Genomic DNA, 15,456 nt, shown 5'->3' on the forward strand with positions numbered 1-15,456 from the left:
AAGGATCTGGTTGGTCTCTTTTCACTTGTTGTGAGGAAAGAATGTCATGGGACTGGGAGACACGGTCCTGAGCATGCAGAGATAGCTGGTGCTGCTTTACATTTCCTGGTTGTAACGCTATTCAATCTTCTGGGATTGCTCATGGGCAAGTCGGAAAGCATCGCACTTCACACCAGCCAAGAGTGTCAAAGCATGTGAGAAACATACCTTTTAATTAAGCCTTATGATGCCTCAGTCAGGGAGGTAAATGTTGTCCTTGAATCTCTCTACTGGCTCCCCATTTTCTACTGCATCAAATTCTACCTTCTTGTCCTCACCCTTTGACCAGCAGACACTTCCCCAGATTTTCATCCAGATACTGCCCCCTCTGTGCTGCAACCAAATCAGATTTGCAGTATCATGTAGTCCCTAGGATCCTGGCTCCTGATGTCCTGGATCAGGCCACTGGTCAATCCTGTGGCCCAGTATTCCAGCTCCTGCTGTAAGGAATGCATGGCAGTGTGTTCCCTGGGCCTATTTAGATGGTAAGCTCTTGGGCCAGGGACTGTCTTGTACTATATGCTGGTACACAATGTAAGGTCCCAATCTCTGGTGAGGCCTCTAGGTACCACTGCAGTACAAATAATGTAACACATCAGACCCTTAGACTATTGCTTCTATCTACTGGACAGTAGCTGATGGGACCCTCCCACCCATAATGCTGCTGGTCACTTGTGCCTTGCTATGGCTGGGAGGGGGAGTCTTTATTACCTCCTTGGGGGCTAGCTGATGGGCAAAGATTTCATTATACTTCTTTTAGTTTGCACAGCTTCAGAAGTGATTATTGGCCATCAAATTATCCTCTCTTTAAATCCAGCCATGATTTCCAGCATGGTGACCCATGGGGCACTGACTTCCCCACGTTAACTAGATGCCCATTTCCCTCTCTTTGTTTCCCATTTACTTTCTTTCACTATGATTCAAGTGACCCTACTCCTTGAGTTATGAATCGGTCAAACTGGTAAGATTTTACCTAATGGTAAAAAAGGAACCGAAAACCTTGGAACTTTTCTAACTCCCATCTCTTTTATTCAAGTCCTGCCAGGCCTTGAATCATTTTTGTTGGCTTCTCTGACCTTTTCCAGCCTCTCCAGGGGACTTGTTAGTAACTCCACAGAAGAGTTCACTGTTATTCATGATCATTATATTTTTTCTCTCTCTTTTGAGCATCTTTGCTTTTTAAATATCTACTTTGCACTGGGCAAACTGAACTCCATGGGAACTCCTGAATCTTTCCTCTAAGAAGCTACTATGAATTCAGAGGCTCTAAGTTTAGGTTCTTTCCCCCAAAGTGTATTTCTTTGCAGTGATCTAAATTAACTATAATCTTCCATTGTGTTGCCCAGCCATTGCCTGGATTACATCCTCCAGACTCCCTCACAAGCATCCTGTGGTTTTACTGATCTAAATAGCATTGTGCCATTTGCACAGTGTGCCTCCCCATTCCGTCCACTTCCAACTCACAAAGGATACATTCCTGTTTCCGTCTCTTTTATTAACTCTTTCATGTTATAAAATATAATGGGACCTTCAGAGAAGCTTCTGAACAGATCTCTTCTCTTGTGTGTTTCCTTCTTTTATGGCTCAAGTACAATAGAAATCTCAGATATTAACATGCTGCTTTAGAAGGGAATGTACATATGAACAATACATGGATCAAGGAACATGCTGAGTCTCTTACAAAACATGCTATAGTGTGCACAGGGAGGGGAGGGGTGAGTTGGGAGCCTGCCTAGGCCCCATCAGGGTGAGGTGTGGGGAGGCAAGGAAAGAAGTGCGGGGAGGTCTGGCCAAGGTGAGGAGGGTTTGAGATGTGGTATCTGAGGCCTACAGTGGAGCTCAGGTTGAAGCAGAAAGTGTCTCTTTATGGTAAGCTCTTTGGGGCAAAGATCTTGCCTCCACATCCATCTGTGAAGCGCCTAGCGTGTTATTGGCACTATACACATAAGCAATAGGCTGTAAGCAGGGCTAAGGGGCACTGGCGTTTCCAACGTGGGTCCCATCCAGCACAGAGCCTTGCACAGACACCTCTTCCCACCCTCCACATGGGGTTTGGCTCCACTGCTTGTCATTCAGTCTCCAAACCTGGAACATATATTTTCTCATTCTCTAGCTTCCGTCCAGTAACAAACAGTATTTTTGGCTGGAGGTTATACACAAAGCTGAGTTAAGAGGGTTTTTTGTTTACCTCCTTATTTGTCTGTGACCAGCATGAATGGGATCAGGCCAATTCTGGCAAGAGGGTTGTTATTTACCTGGGAGTAGATGCATTGGGGCAGAACAAGATCTTTTCTTCTGGGTGTTGCCCTAAATGGTGGTACCTGGAGTGTTTCATTGCTCACTGATCAAGCTAAAGGTGAGGTACCTAGCCTAGGGGCTAGCACTCTGGCCTCGGGTGCTATGCCCCCTGAGGCCCCTGATCTGTGACCTTGGGTAAATCATGTCAGCGCTCAGTGCCTCCCTTTCACACACAGCCTTTGTTTTGTCTCCTGAGACTAAGTTCTTTGGAGCCGGAGCTCTTACACCGTGTCTTTACAGAACCTAGCACAACAGCATCCCCATCTCAGTTGGGCCACTAGGTGCTACTGTGACGATGATAATGCCCAAGAATTGTGAGGCTTTTCCCAACCAGCTTCTACACATGAAATGATGACACACAATTACCAACCCAAAAGACCTTCCATCGTCTTGTTCAGAATGGATGTATGACTCAAGAGCTAGGTCTGACTCACCAAGGGCTGAGCTACGGATTGGTAAATGAGACTAGGGTAAAGCCTGGTGGTAGAGCTGTTAGCTGAGGTTCTGAAGACCGAGTCCCAGAGCTCTCTCTTTATTCAGAGCTGCACTGTGTCCTCCTAGTTTGTGGCTATTAAAGGGGCAGTTGCCAATCAATAGCCCTAAAACTGAAATGTTCTCCCCACAACAGGACCCCTGAGCAATCTCTCTTGCAATCAGCCTATGAGCCCTCTCTCCTAAAAGGAAGAGCAGCCAGAGAATTAATTGCCCACTGCCCTCTTCCCCATATGCCTCAAAATCAGACCAGGGCTGTGATATACTAGGTGGTGGGATTCACAGTGCAGGACTAGAATGTGAACATGTTGTTTTGAAAACTATAAGTGGCTACACCAGGCATTGCAGATGAACTAAAAATATCTCTTCCACATTCTTCCTTAAGTGAAACATGCTCCTCTTAGCCTCAGAATCCAGGACTTTCAGCCTGTGCTGAATTCTTTACTAGTGGGATGTTGTTAGCCGATTGTCCAAGGTGTAAAGGAGAATGGAGTCTATTGTTCATGTAAAAGGGAAAGAGCCTGTACAGCACATCCAAGCCTGGATCCCTCCACTTATGGAACTGCTCAGTAGCCCTTGCAAGCGTTCTGTCCTATGCTCCACACAAAAGCGTGAATTTCACTAGCATTGGCCTTTGGGTGCAGAGTGCTGAGCTTTGGCGTCAAGGTCTCTGCTATACATGGCTGCTTTTGGATAGATAAGCAATGAGTGCTACAATCACACCAATATAGACCCCTGTGCCAATGGTGATGGAGAGCGCAGCAAAGAAGAGGGCCCTCCGGGAGGCCAAACTTGCCATATGGAAGTCCCCCTTGGAGACAGCCTTGCTGGTCTAGAAAGAGAAGACAATGTGTAAGTGACTATTAACATCATCTAACCCCTCTGGGGAAGAGGATTGACTGTTCACTTACTCTAGAGAACAGCACTGACTCCCAACCTTTATCCCCCTCTTCCCTTCTGAGGAAATTTACTTTGATACAGCTTTCCTTTAAAAGGTAGGTTTGAGGGGTTAAGAAGTTTGAAGTACATGTGTGCATCTGATATTCTTAAACTCCACTCTCATAGTACAGGGATAATTGGACCAGCTCTTCCCAGTACAATATTTCTTGGTGAGTAGCTACAGATAGCCATACATGTGTAGATGGATCAGTCTTTGAACTGGTTGTGTTTGGACTTTTGAATGTGTCACTTCATGCACTTGTGGTCTCGAAATGTAAGTGCAATAGAACTTCCTTCTGGCATGACATCATGATTGCACATGCAGGGACACTAGCTATATTGTACTAATAGTCTTTAGTATGTTGACTAATCAGGAGTATGTAAATTATTTCTGGTTACATTGTACTAAAAAGGGATAAAGAAGAATACTGAAACAGTATAATGTCATTACATATATTGGTGGGTTGCCCTCCTCTGGTGTTTTGTTCTGGCCACATCATTTCAAAAACAATATGGCAGTTATAGAAAGAGTTTGAAGGGGAGCAATGAAAATGATCAGAGGCCTAGAAATACTTTCATGGGGGAGAGGTTAAAAGGGTCTTTCCAGGCCTCTGATCATTTTCATAAAATGCAAATATTCACAAAATAATGAATAGGATAAAGGGTGTAAATGGTGCGCTGCCCTTTACACTTTCGCATAATCCCAGATCACAGGGACATTTACTGAAATTAAAAGGCAACATATTTAAAAGGAAATAAATTTTTCCACAATGGATAAATAACCTGTGGAACTCACTGCCACATGATATTAGGACATAGTGGAGTCAACATGTATATGAACAACAAGAATACTGCAGATACATTAGCTAGGATAAACCAATCACTGACTAATAGGAGTGAGGAAGAATCTTCCCCTAGAGGCAGATTATTCCATAATTGATTGTTATGGGAATTTACACCTTGGTATCTGGTTCTGGGTACAGGCAGGGAAAAGGCAGCAGACAGCCTGGACCATTGATCTGGCAGTACCTGTGTTCCTAGTCATTTTTTAATTGCTGTTATTTTTTCCTGTTTCTCCTGTTGCACATCATCTTTAAGATGAAGTGCCCTGTACTGAATGCAGTATTCAAGGTGAGGACGCACACCACTCTATGCTATGGCATTGTTACATTCTTCTCTATTCCCCTTTCAATATCCAGGCATCTCATTTGCTCTCTGGGCCACCACTTCACAGATTCAGGGTTGCTTACAGTGACACCCCGCTCCGTTTCCTGTGTGTGTTCTCAGTTGTTAAACACAGAGACAGTCCCTGCCCTGAAGAACTAACAAACAATCCAAGTGATAAGCAAGCACCATGTACAGCAATTACATTAGATAAACAACCACAAGAGCTCCTCTTCAAAGAACTCCAGCAGGTTAAAGATCCCACTTTGCCTCACAGATGCTGTGCTAGGTTGTTCCTTTCATATTATACTCAGCTAGGTGCATTATAACTTATTTTATTATTATTTCTGCTGTCTCCATTTAACTTCTTAAGACTGTGAGAAAAAACTTTGATCATCCAGTATAAATCAGGCACAATTCCATCGACTCCAAGTGAATTACTCTGGATCTACATCCATGTAACTGAGAACAGAATCTGGCCCATGCCCTGACTAGAGCAGCAACCAGTATGAGCTAATACAGGCCAAGGCCCAGATTCTCTTCTTATTTGTGTCAGCTTTACACTATTGAGTTACACCTGACTTACACACAAGTGTGAGGAGAATCAAGCCTCTTGTGTGATCTGGGAAGATCACAATGGACTCTTGTTTTAATGGGGAGAGCTGTCAGTCCTTCCCCAGCTTTAAACAGGAGAGTAATATTGATTCAAGGTTTAACCAGCAGATCGGCAAAGGGAGGTGTTATTATCCCTATTGTATAGAGGGGGAACTGGCTTTATGTGATATCAGAGGCCATTACTACAGACATAATGAATGGAGGGACCCCTGTAACGAGAAACAGAGGGCAGAGTCTCTGCTCTGCCCAATCTCCAAGGCAGCTGGATTCTCAAGCAGATCCATTGCTGACTCTGGAACAGTTTGGAGTAGCCTGGGGGCAGCTCCAAGCTACACCAGTTGGTAAAAGTCACCCAGGAGACCATCCACCCTCCGGGGATTGTTGAAGCACAGAGCAGGGCAGAGCAATATAGGAACTGACTATAGCACAGCTCCACCCCTGCCAAAGACTCGCCCGTGCTGGAGAAATTCTCGTTTGGCAAGTTATAGTCAGTTTGAGGTCCTTTTGCACCACCAGAATGGCACAAAGGGTGGGGCAGAGACTCTGGCCCATAATATCTAGTCTCTGCACTGAAGGGCAAGTCCTCTACTTCCCCCACATGGTCAAGGAGAGCCCTGGATGCAGTAGAACCATGTAATTCTGCTGTTGGGTAAGGATGAAGGGTGCCCAGAGCACTCCACACCCTGGAGCATGACTTGCTTTGCCCCAGCACACAGAGCTACAGGTCAATGAGGATTGGAAACAGGACACATGGGAGTGACAGAAATGTGTGTCTCACTGACTGGAATGGTGCCAGGCCCCTGACTCAAGAGGTTCTTCTGGCTTGCAGAGTCCCTGCGTTAGAGCCATTATCTAACCCAGCATGTGCAGCACAGAAAAGGAGACATCAACAGATGGGATTCCTCACCCTATGGGAGAAGTAGAAGGCAGCAATCCCCAGGGGCCAGAAGCAGCAGAGCATTGAAAAAATGGCCAGGCCCAGGTGGTCTCGTGGGGGGAGCATCAGGAAATGATCCTCACTCTCACTGTCACTCGAGGAGTCACTCTGGAAAACAAACGAGTTCAGTGCTGCTGATCAGCGCGGGACCGTCAGGTCTGGAGAGAGCCCAGACAGAGAGAGCCTGGGAAGAGCAGTGCAAGTGTACCCTATTCACCCCTCAGAGGGACAGGCTGGCATGTCTGACACTTATGTGACCCTGAAACATGTCATGAGGCCAGCCTGTCAAAACTGGGCTGGGGGCTGCAAACACTGACACAAGGGCTTCCTCCCCTCCTCCCACCAGTCTAACGCCAGCCTGCGCTGGAGGGATCTGCCACAGAGATAAAAAAGGGGTGCAGTCACGACGGCCCATCCAGGCCTGCTATGTGGGGGAAGGTATGATGGGAATGGGGCTGAGATGCAGGATCTCATGGTCTGCAGACCACCACACAGCCGCCGGTAGAAAAATCTTTTGGTCACTACCAACCTCTGGCAACTCTAAGCTCTTGAAACAAAATGTCTCTGTGTCCTATTACTAAGGGCTTTCCCTGAATCAGAGCTGCCCCTGCCAGTCTGCTCACCGATGGTATTTCTATGGCACTTATCTCTTTGTATCTAAGCGGTGCTTCCCACCCCCACCCCCTTCACTCTCCGTATTTCAGTCTCACCTCCTTTTCTTTCCCATCCCTTTCATATATTCTCTAACTCTTCTGACCCGAACATTCAGAGAGTGAGTTTCTAAAACACTGTATCCTCTCAAGCTGGTTTGAGGAGAAAAAAATGTAATGAGAAAATTTGGGGATTGAAATGGATTCTGATTTTCTTCCCAGGTTGAGTCTTCAGCAAACTTGGTGGAGATTTGGGATTTCCCTGGAAATTATTTTTATACCTAAACATCTTGGGCTTTGGCATAATGGGCTGTGTTGGCTTTAGCAAAATGCCTCATTCTCATTAGGACTAAGTGGGTCTGAGACTGCCAGACTGGGTTTGAAAGTAAGGGAAAGGGCTTGGATTTGAGCCTACCCTAATCTCATGAGAACCCCTGTTCCTCTTTTCAATGTGCGTGCCACTCAGTGTCTCATACTTTTCTCCCCATCTTGGGCACCCTTTGGCCCAAGTTTGGAGGGGGCACGTTTTAGTGGTCTAAACCCATGGAAATGGGCAAGTGCCTGTTTCAGTCTGGAAGAGGCATATCGCCATGGTCCAAAGAAATGGATTTGGAGATAAACAGTAGATGCCAACAATAGCAGGGTTAGTGGAATCCACTCCAGGAGAGTCCTGCCTTTGTGAATCTTGTGTATTGTTCTTGGCTTCTATATTGCATGGTAAATCCTTAGTGAACACAGGACACGTCAATATAAATAGCTATAGCACAGATTCGCCAGTCATTATTTTATGGCAAGACTCATGATATATTTATATTTTAAGTTTCTCATGATGCTTGGTATCAAACTTGTGGAACTATCCACAAGCTGGTATCAAACTATGACTGAGTTGCTTCAGATTTCATGATGAATTATTACATGGACTCTGGTAGGGTCAAATCAACCCAGGTTTATTGGAAGTGTCTATCCCCTTGAGGGGTGGGGTGTGGGAGACAAAGGACTATTGGCTACCCTGGTCGTATTCTGACCTTAAGCAAGACCAGACAGGACAACAAACTCCATCTCTCAGGTCCTAAAGGAAAAGATGCATTAGTCACAGGCAACAAAACAAATATTAGAGTCCCACACCAGACCCTTCTGCCCCCAGGGAGGCTTTGGTCTCTGACAGTCTCTGAATCTTCCCTGGCCTTAGCCAGGCCATCGTTCAGGCAATCTCTGGACAAGACCCGGCCCCAGCCGGGTCTTCTTTCAAGGAGCTAGCACAAGAGGTCTATCCCGTCTCCTGGTCAGCCACTACTGTGCTGGGCTTTTGTCCTTTTAACCCCTCCCTCTATTTTTGACGAGTATAGCAGGGTGGGGCTGATTAAGTCCACAGGCTCTTATTAACCCCTTATTGGTCTGTGTGGGGTCTATGTACCCTCTCACCTGCCCTTATTCAGAATTTTCCATTATTTTCTGTAATGCCACAGCCATAGTCAAGATGGCCACCACTGCCTTATATTGGAAAATGAGGCTGCCCCTTATGAAGATGGCCACCATCTCCCATAGTTCTCAACTGAGCCTAAGTCAGGCTGATATCAGGAAAATTGGCCACCTCCTGAGCTCTGGGGCTAGGAAACTGTATCAGAAATTTTGAAGAGACAGGGAAATGCTGGGTATACACAGAAGAGATAAAGAGACAGGATAAAGCTGGAGGGTGCATGGAAGCATAGAAGATGACTGAGAAAGATGAGTAGGAAGGGAAACAGAGTTCTAGGGAATGTGGGGTGCAGGAGGGAGACTGAGGGGAATGTGGGAGCAGAGTCAGAGGCTAAGGAGTGCCAAGAAGGTGACTAAGGAGGTGCAGAGTAAAACAGAGAGCATGAGAGAGACTGGGGATGCAGAGTGGGAGACTTGAATGATAAGAGACTATTAAAGGACTGGGAGGGAAAATATGAGGCATGGATCAACAACAGGAAACCGTGGGGAGGATGTAGGGAGAATGTGTGGGAGGCAGGAGATTGGGTGTGGCACAGAGGGTGTCAAGATGGGACTGGAAGGACAGTGACGAGACAAGATTGCTATAGGGGAGGGGGATGGAGAGGGATAAAATGATAGCTTCCTCACCCCATGGGTCAATGAGGTCCCCTCTGAGCAGCCAATCAAGATACCCACATGCCTTGTGACAGAGCAGCATGTACGCCACATGTGGCTGCCACACAAAGTGTGACCTCATCATTCATCTGCACTTAGCCATTGCATTAAAAAAGGCCTATTTCAAAGGACAGAGACAGATCATTCTCTGGGCCGAGTTTCTGGTCAATCCACAGTGCCCCGGATTACTTTCCAACCCTAAAAATATAACAACGCCTTCACTGCACTGCTGCTGCTGTGCAGCTATCTGGCTGACAGAAATAGTAACATTCGCTCTGTAATAAGCCAGAGCTGGAGAGGAGAGGGGTGGGTGGGGAAGGGCAAATGTAAGAGAAACTCACAATACTAGGATAACATTTCAACCAATGGGACTGCAATATGCAATTGAAATGAGATCACGTTATAATAATTGAGTGAGTCCTCCCGGAGGCTGTAATCCCAGCTCCACTTTGATTTCAGTGTGAGATTAAATTTTCAAAGTATCCCACCAAAAATAACCCTGTTGGACACCAACAGAAGCAGCTAGGAGACTCAGTGGTGATGCTGAGTTCAGACACAGAAGGGATGGTAGAATTTAACACCTTCAATACCAGTTGTGCACCATCTACCCCCAAGGGCAGTTGGACATATTTATCGGGGAGCAGCTTGTTGCTGTTTCTCCTAGAAGTAGCTCACCTCATACTCCTGGAATTCTTCCTCCTCCACCTCATAGGACACTGTTTGGATTCTGATGTCACTCTCCATCTGGCATGGCCCTTGTTTTTCTCGCCCATCTGCAGCCTCAGAGGGGACCTCTTTGTTTTCCATGAAGGTCATCTCGCAGCTCTCCCCCTTGTTGTCCTTGGCCTTGAGACTGGTCTCATCCTTCACCAGGATGAAGTTGGGACCATATAATGCTTCAACAGCCAGCTGCAGAGAACTGGCATCCAGCAGCTGGTGAGTCCTGGCACTGCCAGTGTTTTGAAAGATGTAAAGTTTCCCCTGGCAGCAATGACTAGGGTGATGCTGATGGTAGGAGTAGCTACCATGAAGATGCCTGCTGCTCTTGGCCAGCAGTGGGTTCTGAAGCTCACTCAGACTTTCCATTATGCTGAAAATGGCCTGGAGGAGCTAACGGGAGGGTAACCCTGAGGAATAAAAGAGAGTAGAAGGAATGAGTGTATAATATCAACAAGGCGAGGCTACAGATTCAGGGGAACCATTCATAGTAACATCTACTGGTCACAGCAGAGATGACTGCAGTACACTCGCCAGTGCAAAATAGCACTATCTGGCTGCACTAGAGAGAATAAGAATCTAGGAACCCTATATTCCATGGCTTGAATACTGTCTCAGATAATTGAGGAGCTGTTCATCTGTCACAAGCTGATAGTGAGCTAAGCATGTGATGAAATGATCTGTTAACATCAGACTGGAATGAGTGGAGGATTTGCTGTATCTACAATGCACATTGAGAAGGGACCATACAGTCAGATAGGAATGCTGGTTGCATTCTTTCTAGTGGCTCATAATTTATATTGCGTAGAGGATACCAGATGGCACTGCAGTAGATGCACAGCTGGCATCCACTTGAGGGGCCGTTCTGACATCCAAAACTAGCAGGACACACAGTAAATTACAGCCCTTCATGCATTACTGGTTCAGCAGCTAATGATTTCCAAACAGAGTTGAGCTTTCATGGCGCTTTTTAATGCCTGGGCTTGGGCTGATGAGGGACCACGTATAAATTCAGGGAAGACAGAAGGTTGCTGTGAGGATATTTTAATGACTGGTACCGTCTTAGTGTTCTCTTGGGGGGACTGCCTCTCCATACACTATACAAAGCACAGAAAGGGAGAGAGGGATTGAGATGCTGAGGCCTGGTCTACACCCACAGCTGCACTTATCTATCTATTGAAGGTCCCCATTACTGCAGTATCTGAGCATCTCACAATCTTTAATGTATTTGTCCTCCCAACACCGCTGTGGGGTGGGGAAGTGCTATGGTCCCCATTATACAGATGGGGAACTGAGGCACAGAGAAAAAAGGGTATGGCTACACTTAGAACTGGGGGCATGATTCCCATCTCACGGAGACACTTAAACGCTAACTCTCATTGAGCTAGCCGGTTATGAACAGAATGCAGCTGTGGCTACCCCGAGTCCCTGCCTAGGATCTCAGAGAGGTACGTACTTGGTGGCTAGCCTGTCCCACAGCCATGGCTATATTCTATTTTTAGCTGCTGGCTCAATGAGAGCTAGCACAAGTATGTCTCCTCGAGCCGTGAATCACACCCCCAGCTCCAAGTGTAGATGTACCCAGCCTAGGGGTATGTCTCCATTAGACACACTACTATGGTTCAGCTGCACCACTGCAGTTTAGACACTTACTATAGCAATGGAAGGGATTCCTTCATCAATGTAGTAAATACACCTCTCTGAGAGGCGATAGTTAGACTAATGGAAGAATTCTTCCATCAACCTAGCTGTGTCTACACTGGGGCTTAGGTCGGCTTAATTATACGACACAGGGTGTGACATGGCCCTGAGAAATGTAGTTAAACTGAACTAACTTTGTAGTGTAGGACAGCCCTAAGTGACTTCCCTAGGGTCAAGCAGGATGTTTCTGACAGAGCAGCAATTGAACCCGGGTCTCCGACAGCCCCGAATAGCATCCTAACTACTGCACCATCTTTCCTTTCTAAACCATTTTTCTAAACCAGTGCAACATCACAGCTTTAATCAAACCAGCACCACCCCGGGCATAGAAAAGCTCTACCACTGAGCTCAGTTCCGGAGAGTCTAACTTGAGCCGGCTGACGGTTTTTTTTTGCACAAAACAATTTCCTACCAGAACATGTGATTGTCAAAATCAGAATTTGCCATGGGAAGATTTTGATTTTGACAAAATTGTTTGACTTTCCATCAGCAAAATATAAACAAAACAAACATTTGGTTTTGAACAGACATTTCCTTAAATGACATAAAAAGAATCTTTTTTTTAAAATGTCAATTCAAATACAAATGTATTCATTTGGGAACGATGAATCATTTCATTTTAATTAACAATTGCCCATTTTAACATTTCCAAATAAAAATATTTTGGAACCTTTTGTTCTGTGAAAATGGCTGATATTTTGACTTTTCCTCCTGATTTGGCATGAAAACAAATGTTAGAATATCAGACTTTCCCTGGGATATAAACTCCGTTATTTGGCCACCTCTAATTCTAACACTAGACACTGTGTTTTTAAAGCAGTTCTTTAGCATACACCTATCTCCTGAACAGACCTCAATGGGACACCCTGCTGCCTTGTAGCCCAAAATGTCATTTCTCTTTAGACATAGTAGTAATTTCTTTTTCTGCAGTATGTTATATATTATAGGCAGAGCCATCTGCCTGGTGTAGGGCTCCCTGAGGTATGCCACTCATTTTGATCTAAAGCATATTACCTTAGTTTTATCTGTCCTCCAGACAAAAATTTAAATAAAGAAGTTGAATTAAAGACTCCTGAGGATCAAAAGCCCAGTTAGCTCCCATGTGCTTGTCCCCAGGGCCAATCCCAGCTTCTCCCCTACTGTACAATTCCTAGTATTGTATCCGGCTTCAAAATGTCCCTATCAATGAGCTTCCACCCCTTCCCTTAGGGCAGCATTTCCCAAACTTTTGAAAGTTGAGCCCCCCCCCGTCATAAATATAAAGGGAAGGGTAAACACCTTTAAATCCCTCCTGGCCAGAGGAAAAACCCTTTCACCTGTAAAGGGTTAAGAAGCTAAGATAACCTCACTGGCACCTGACCAAAATGACCAGTGAGGAGACAAGATACTTTCAAAGCTGGGGGGGGGGGGGGGACAAAGGGTTCTCTCTGTCTGTGTGTTGCTTTTGCTGGGACCAGAGCAGGAATGCAGGTCAGAACTCCTGTAAAGAGTTAATAAGCAATCTAGTTAGATATGCATTAGATTCTGTTTTGTTCAAATGGCTGATAAAATAAGTTGTGCTGAATGGAATGTATATTCTTGTTTTTGTGTCTTTTTGTAACTTAAGGTTTTGCCTAGAGGGATTCTCTATGTTTTGAATCTGGTTACCCTGTAAGGTATTTACCATCTTGATTTTATAGAGGGGATTCTTTTACTTTTTCTTTCATTAAAATTCTTCTTTTAAGAACCCCGATTGCCTTTTCATTGTTCTTAAGATCCAAGGGTTTGGGTCTGTGTTCACCTATGCAAATTGGTGAGGATTTTTATCAAGCCTTCCCCAGGAAAGGGGGTGTAGGGCTTGGGGCGATTTTGGGGGAAAAGATGTTTCCAAGTGGGCTCTTTCCCTGTTATTTTTGTTAGATGCTTGGTGGTGGCAGCAATAAGGTCCAGAGACAAAAGGTAAAATAGTTTGTACCTTGGGGAAGTTTTAACCTAAACTGGTAAAAATAAGCTTAGGGAGTTTTTCATGCAGGTCCCCACATCTGTACCCTAGAGTTCAGAGTGGGGAAGGAACCTTGACACCCCCGTTCAGGGAGATGAAATAATTCTCTCTCTCTAAGTTACCCCTGCCCCTCAAATCCTTCAGGACCACCTTGTGTTGTTAAAGGCCTACCCATCTTACTTCACATATCTTTCATGCCTCTCCCCACCAAGAGAGTCATTGAGTCATAGTCTGACCTCCGGTATGTCATAGCCCACCAACGCCACCCAGCAGCACCCACACACTAAACCCAACAACCGAAATAAGACCAATGGCATGCCCCAGATTCTTAATTTTCCCATCCTACTACAAATTTCTATTTGAACCATTAATAGGTAAGGAAGATTTAGTAAAAATAAATTAATAAAGGCCGATGCAGGCATATATGGGAAATTTTCAATAGAGAAGTGAAACAATCTGGATGATGTGCGTTTTAAAAATATTGAAGGAATGATCTAACAAATTATAGCACTGACAGTTAATTCAAGGAAGTTACAGAGAACTGGGTTTGTAATGGAGGGTTGGAAAAGGAAAAAAAGTGATCCTGCCAATTACTTTCCTGTAAATTTAAATTCTATTGCTAATAAAATAATGGAACAAATATTAAGGGGTGAAAAATCACGAGACATCTACAGGATAATGATCCAACCATGGAGTTTGCGAAGAAAAGATCTTGGCAGACAAACTTGTATTTTTACTATAACATTTGACAACTTGTCTCATTACATTTTTTTCTGCCAAAGTTCATTCGAAGTGGGAAATAGTCACTGAACTGGACAGAAAACTGCCTGAAGGACCATGAGCAAAGCGTGCTGATAAATGGCCCTATACGGGGTTGCAGGGAAGCGTTTAGTGGATATTGCATGTTTCAATGTTACATCCAGTCATATTTAAGATCTTCATTTACTGATCTGGAAGAAGGAATGAACTGCACATTAATGAAATTTGCACACACTACTACACTGGGAAGCATTGTGAATATTGGTGAGTAAAGAAATAATGCAAAGGGTCCTGGGGAAATTGAAAACATAAGTATGAGATAAAATGAAACGGAACTAAAAGAAAACGGCTAAAAGAGATTTAGTGGTGATATTGGGCAGCAAGTTAGACCGGCAGTGAAATATGGCAGCAAAACAGGCCACTGTGAGGCATCAAATAACAAAGCCCAAAAGGTGATTATTACTCTTTATACAACTCTACTGCAACTGGACCTGGATTATGTGGGTTTGGGAACCTTATAACTAAAAAGATACTGATGAACTGGAAAAAGTTCAGAGAAGTTGGGGCTGGATGGACAGATTTACAAGGAAAGATTGCAAGAGCAAAATCTGTCTTGTTGGGACAACACAGAGGGACATGGTAACAGTCTGCAAGTAGCTGAAGGGTGTAAATATCCAGAAGGGCGATGAATTACTCAGGGAGTAAAATTAGGAGTAATCAAGGAACAGATAGGAAAATGTAAGTTAAATACTAAGAAAGTCTCCCCAAGAGCAAGCAGTAGTGGTTGCAGAATTCTCTCCCATGGGAAATGATGAAGGCCAGCCACGTGGGACTTTTAAAGCTATGCTGGACAAAGCAGTAAGCTACATAGACAACAATCCCGCATTGTCAGCGTGTGGATGGGAGGCACCCAGGGTCTTTTCCCTCACTAATTTCTGTAACTCTGTGGAACAGAGATCCCTCTTTTATAATGTTCTCTGTGATATAAGACCGCCAACACTCTTTTCCTTGCTGCCCTTCAACACCCCAGGGGC

General features: G+C 44.9%; 1 protein-coding gene across 6 annotated transcripts in view; it reads right to left on the reverse strand.

The window, feature by feature from the left end:
• Positions 1–1,513: 1,513 nt before the first annotated feature.
• Positions 1,514–15,456, reverse strand: part of SYNDIG1L (synapse differentiation inducing 1 like) — a 57,453-nt gene continuing 43,510 nt past the window's right edge. For 5 of the 6 annotated variants that reach the window (XM_043516174.1, XM_043516171.1, XM_043516172.1 and 2 more), the window contains 3 exons: positions 9,940–10,391; positions 6,455–6,592; positions 1,514–3,661 (listed from right to left, as the gene is read on the reverse strand). In XM_043516174.1, coding sequence (XP_043372109.1) covers positions 3,503–3,661; positions 6,455–6,592; positions 9,940–10,350 — 708 coding nt within the window. In that variant the 5' untranslated portion in view covers positions 10,351–10,391 and the 3' untranslated portion in view covers positions 1,514–3,502. Of the gene's footprint in view, positions 3,662–6,454; positions 6,593–9,939; positions 10,392–14,428; positions 14,614–15,456 lie in introns of all 6 variants that reach the window. The other variant, XM_043516170.1, reaches the window with a different exon arrangement.

The sequence above is a fragment of the Dermochelys coriacea genome, chromosome 6 (genome assembly GCF_009764565.3).
Source record: "Dermochelys coriacea isolate rDerCor1 chromosome 6, rDerCor1.pri.v4, whole genome shotgun sequence".
In the NCBI taxonomy this organism is placed as follows: Eukaryota; Metazoa; Chordata; order Testudines; family Dermochelyidae; genus Dermochelys; species Dermochelys coriacea.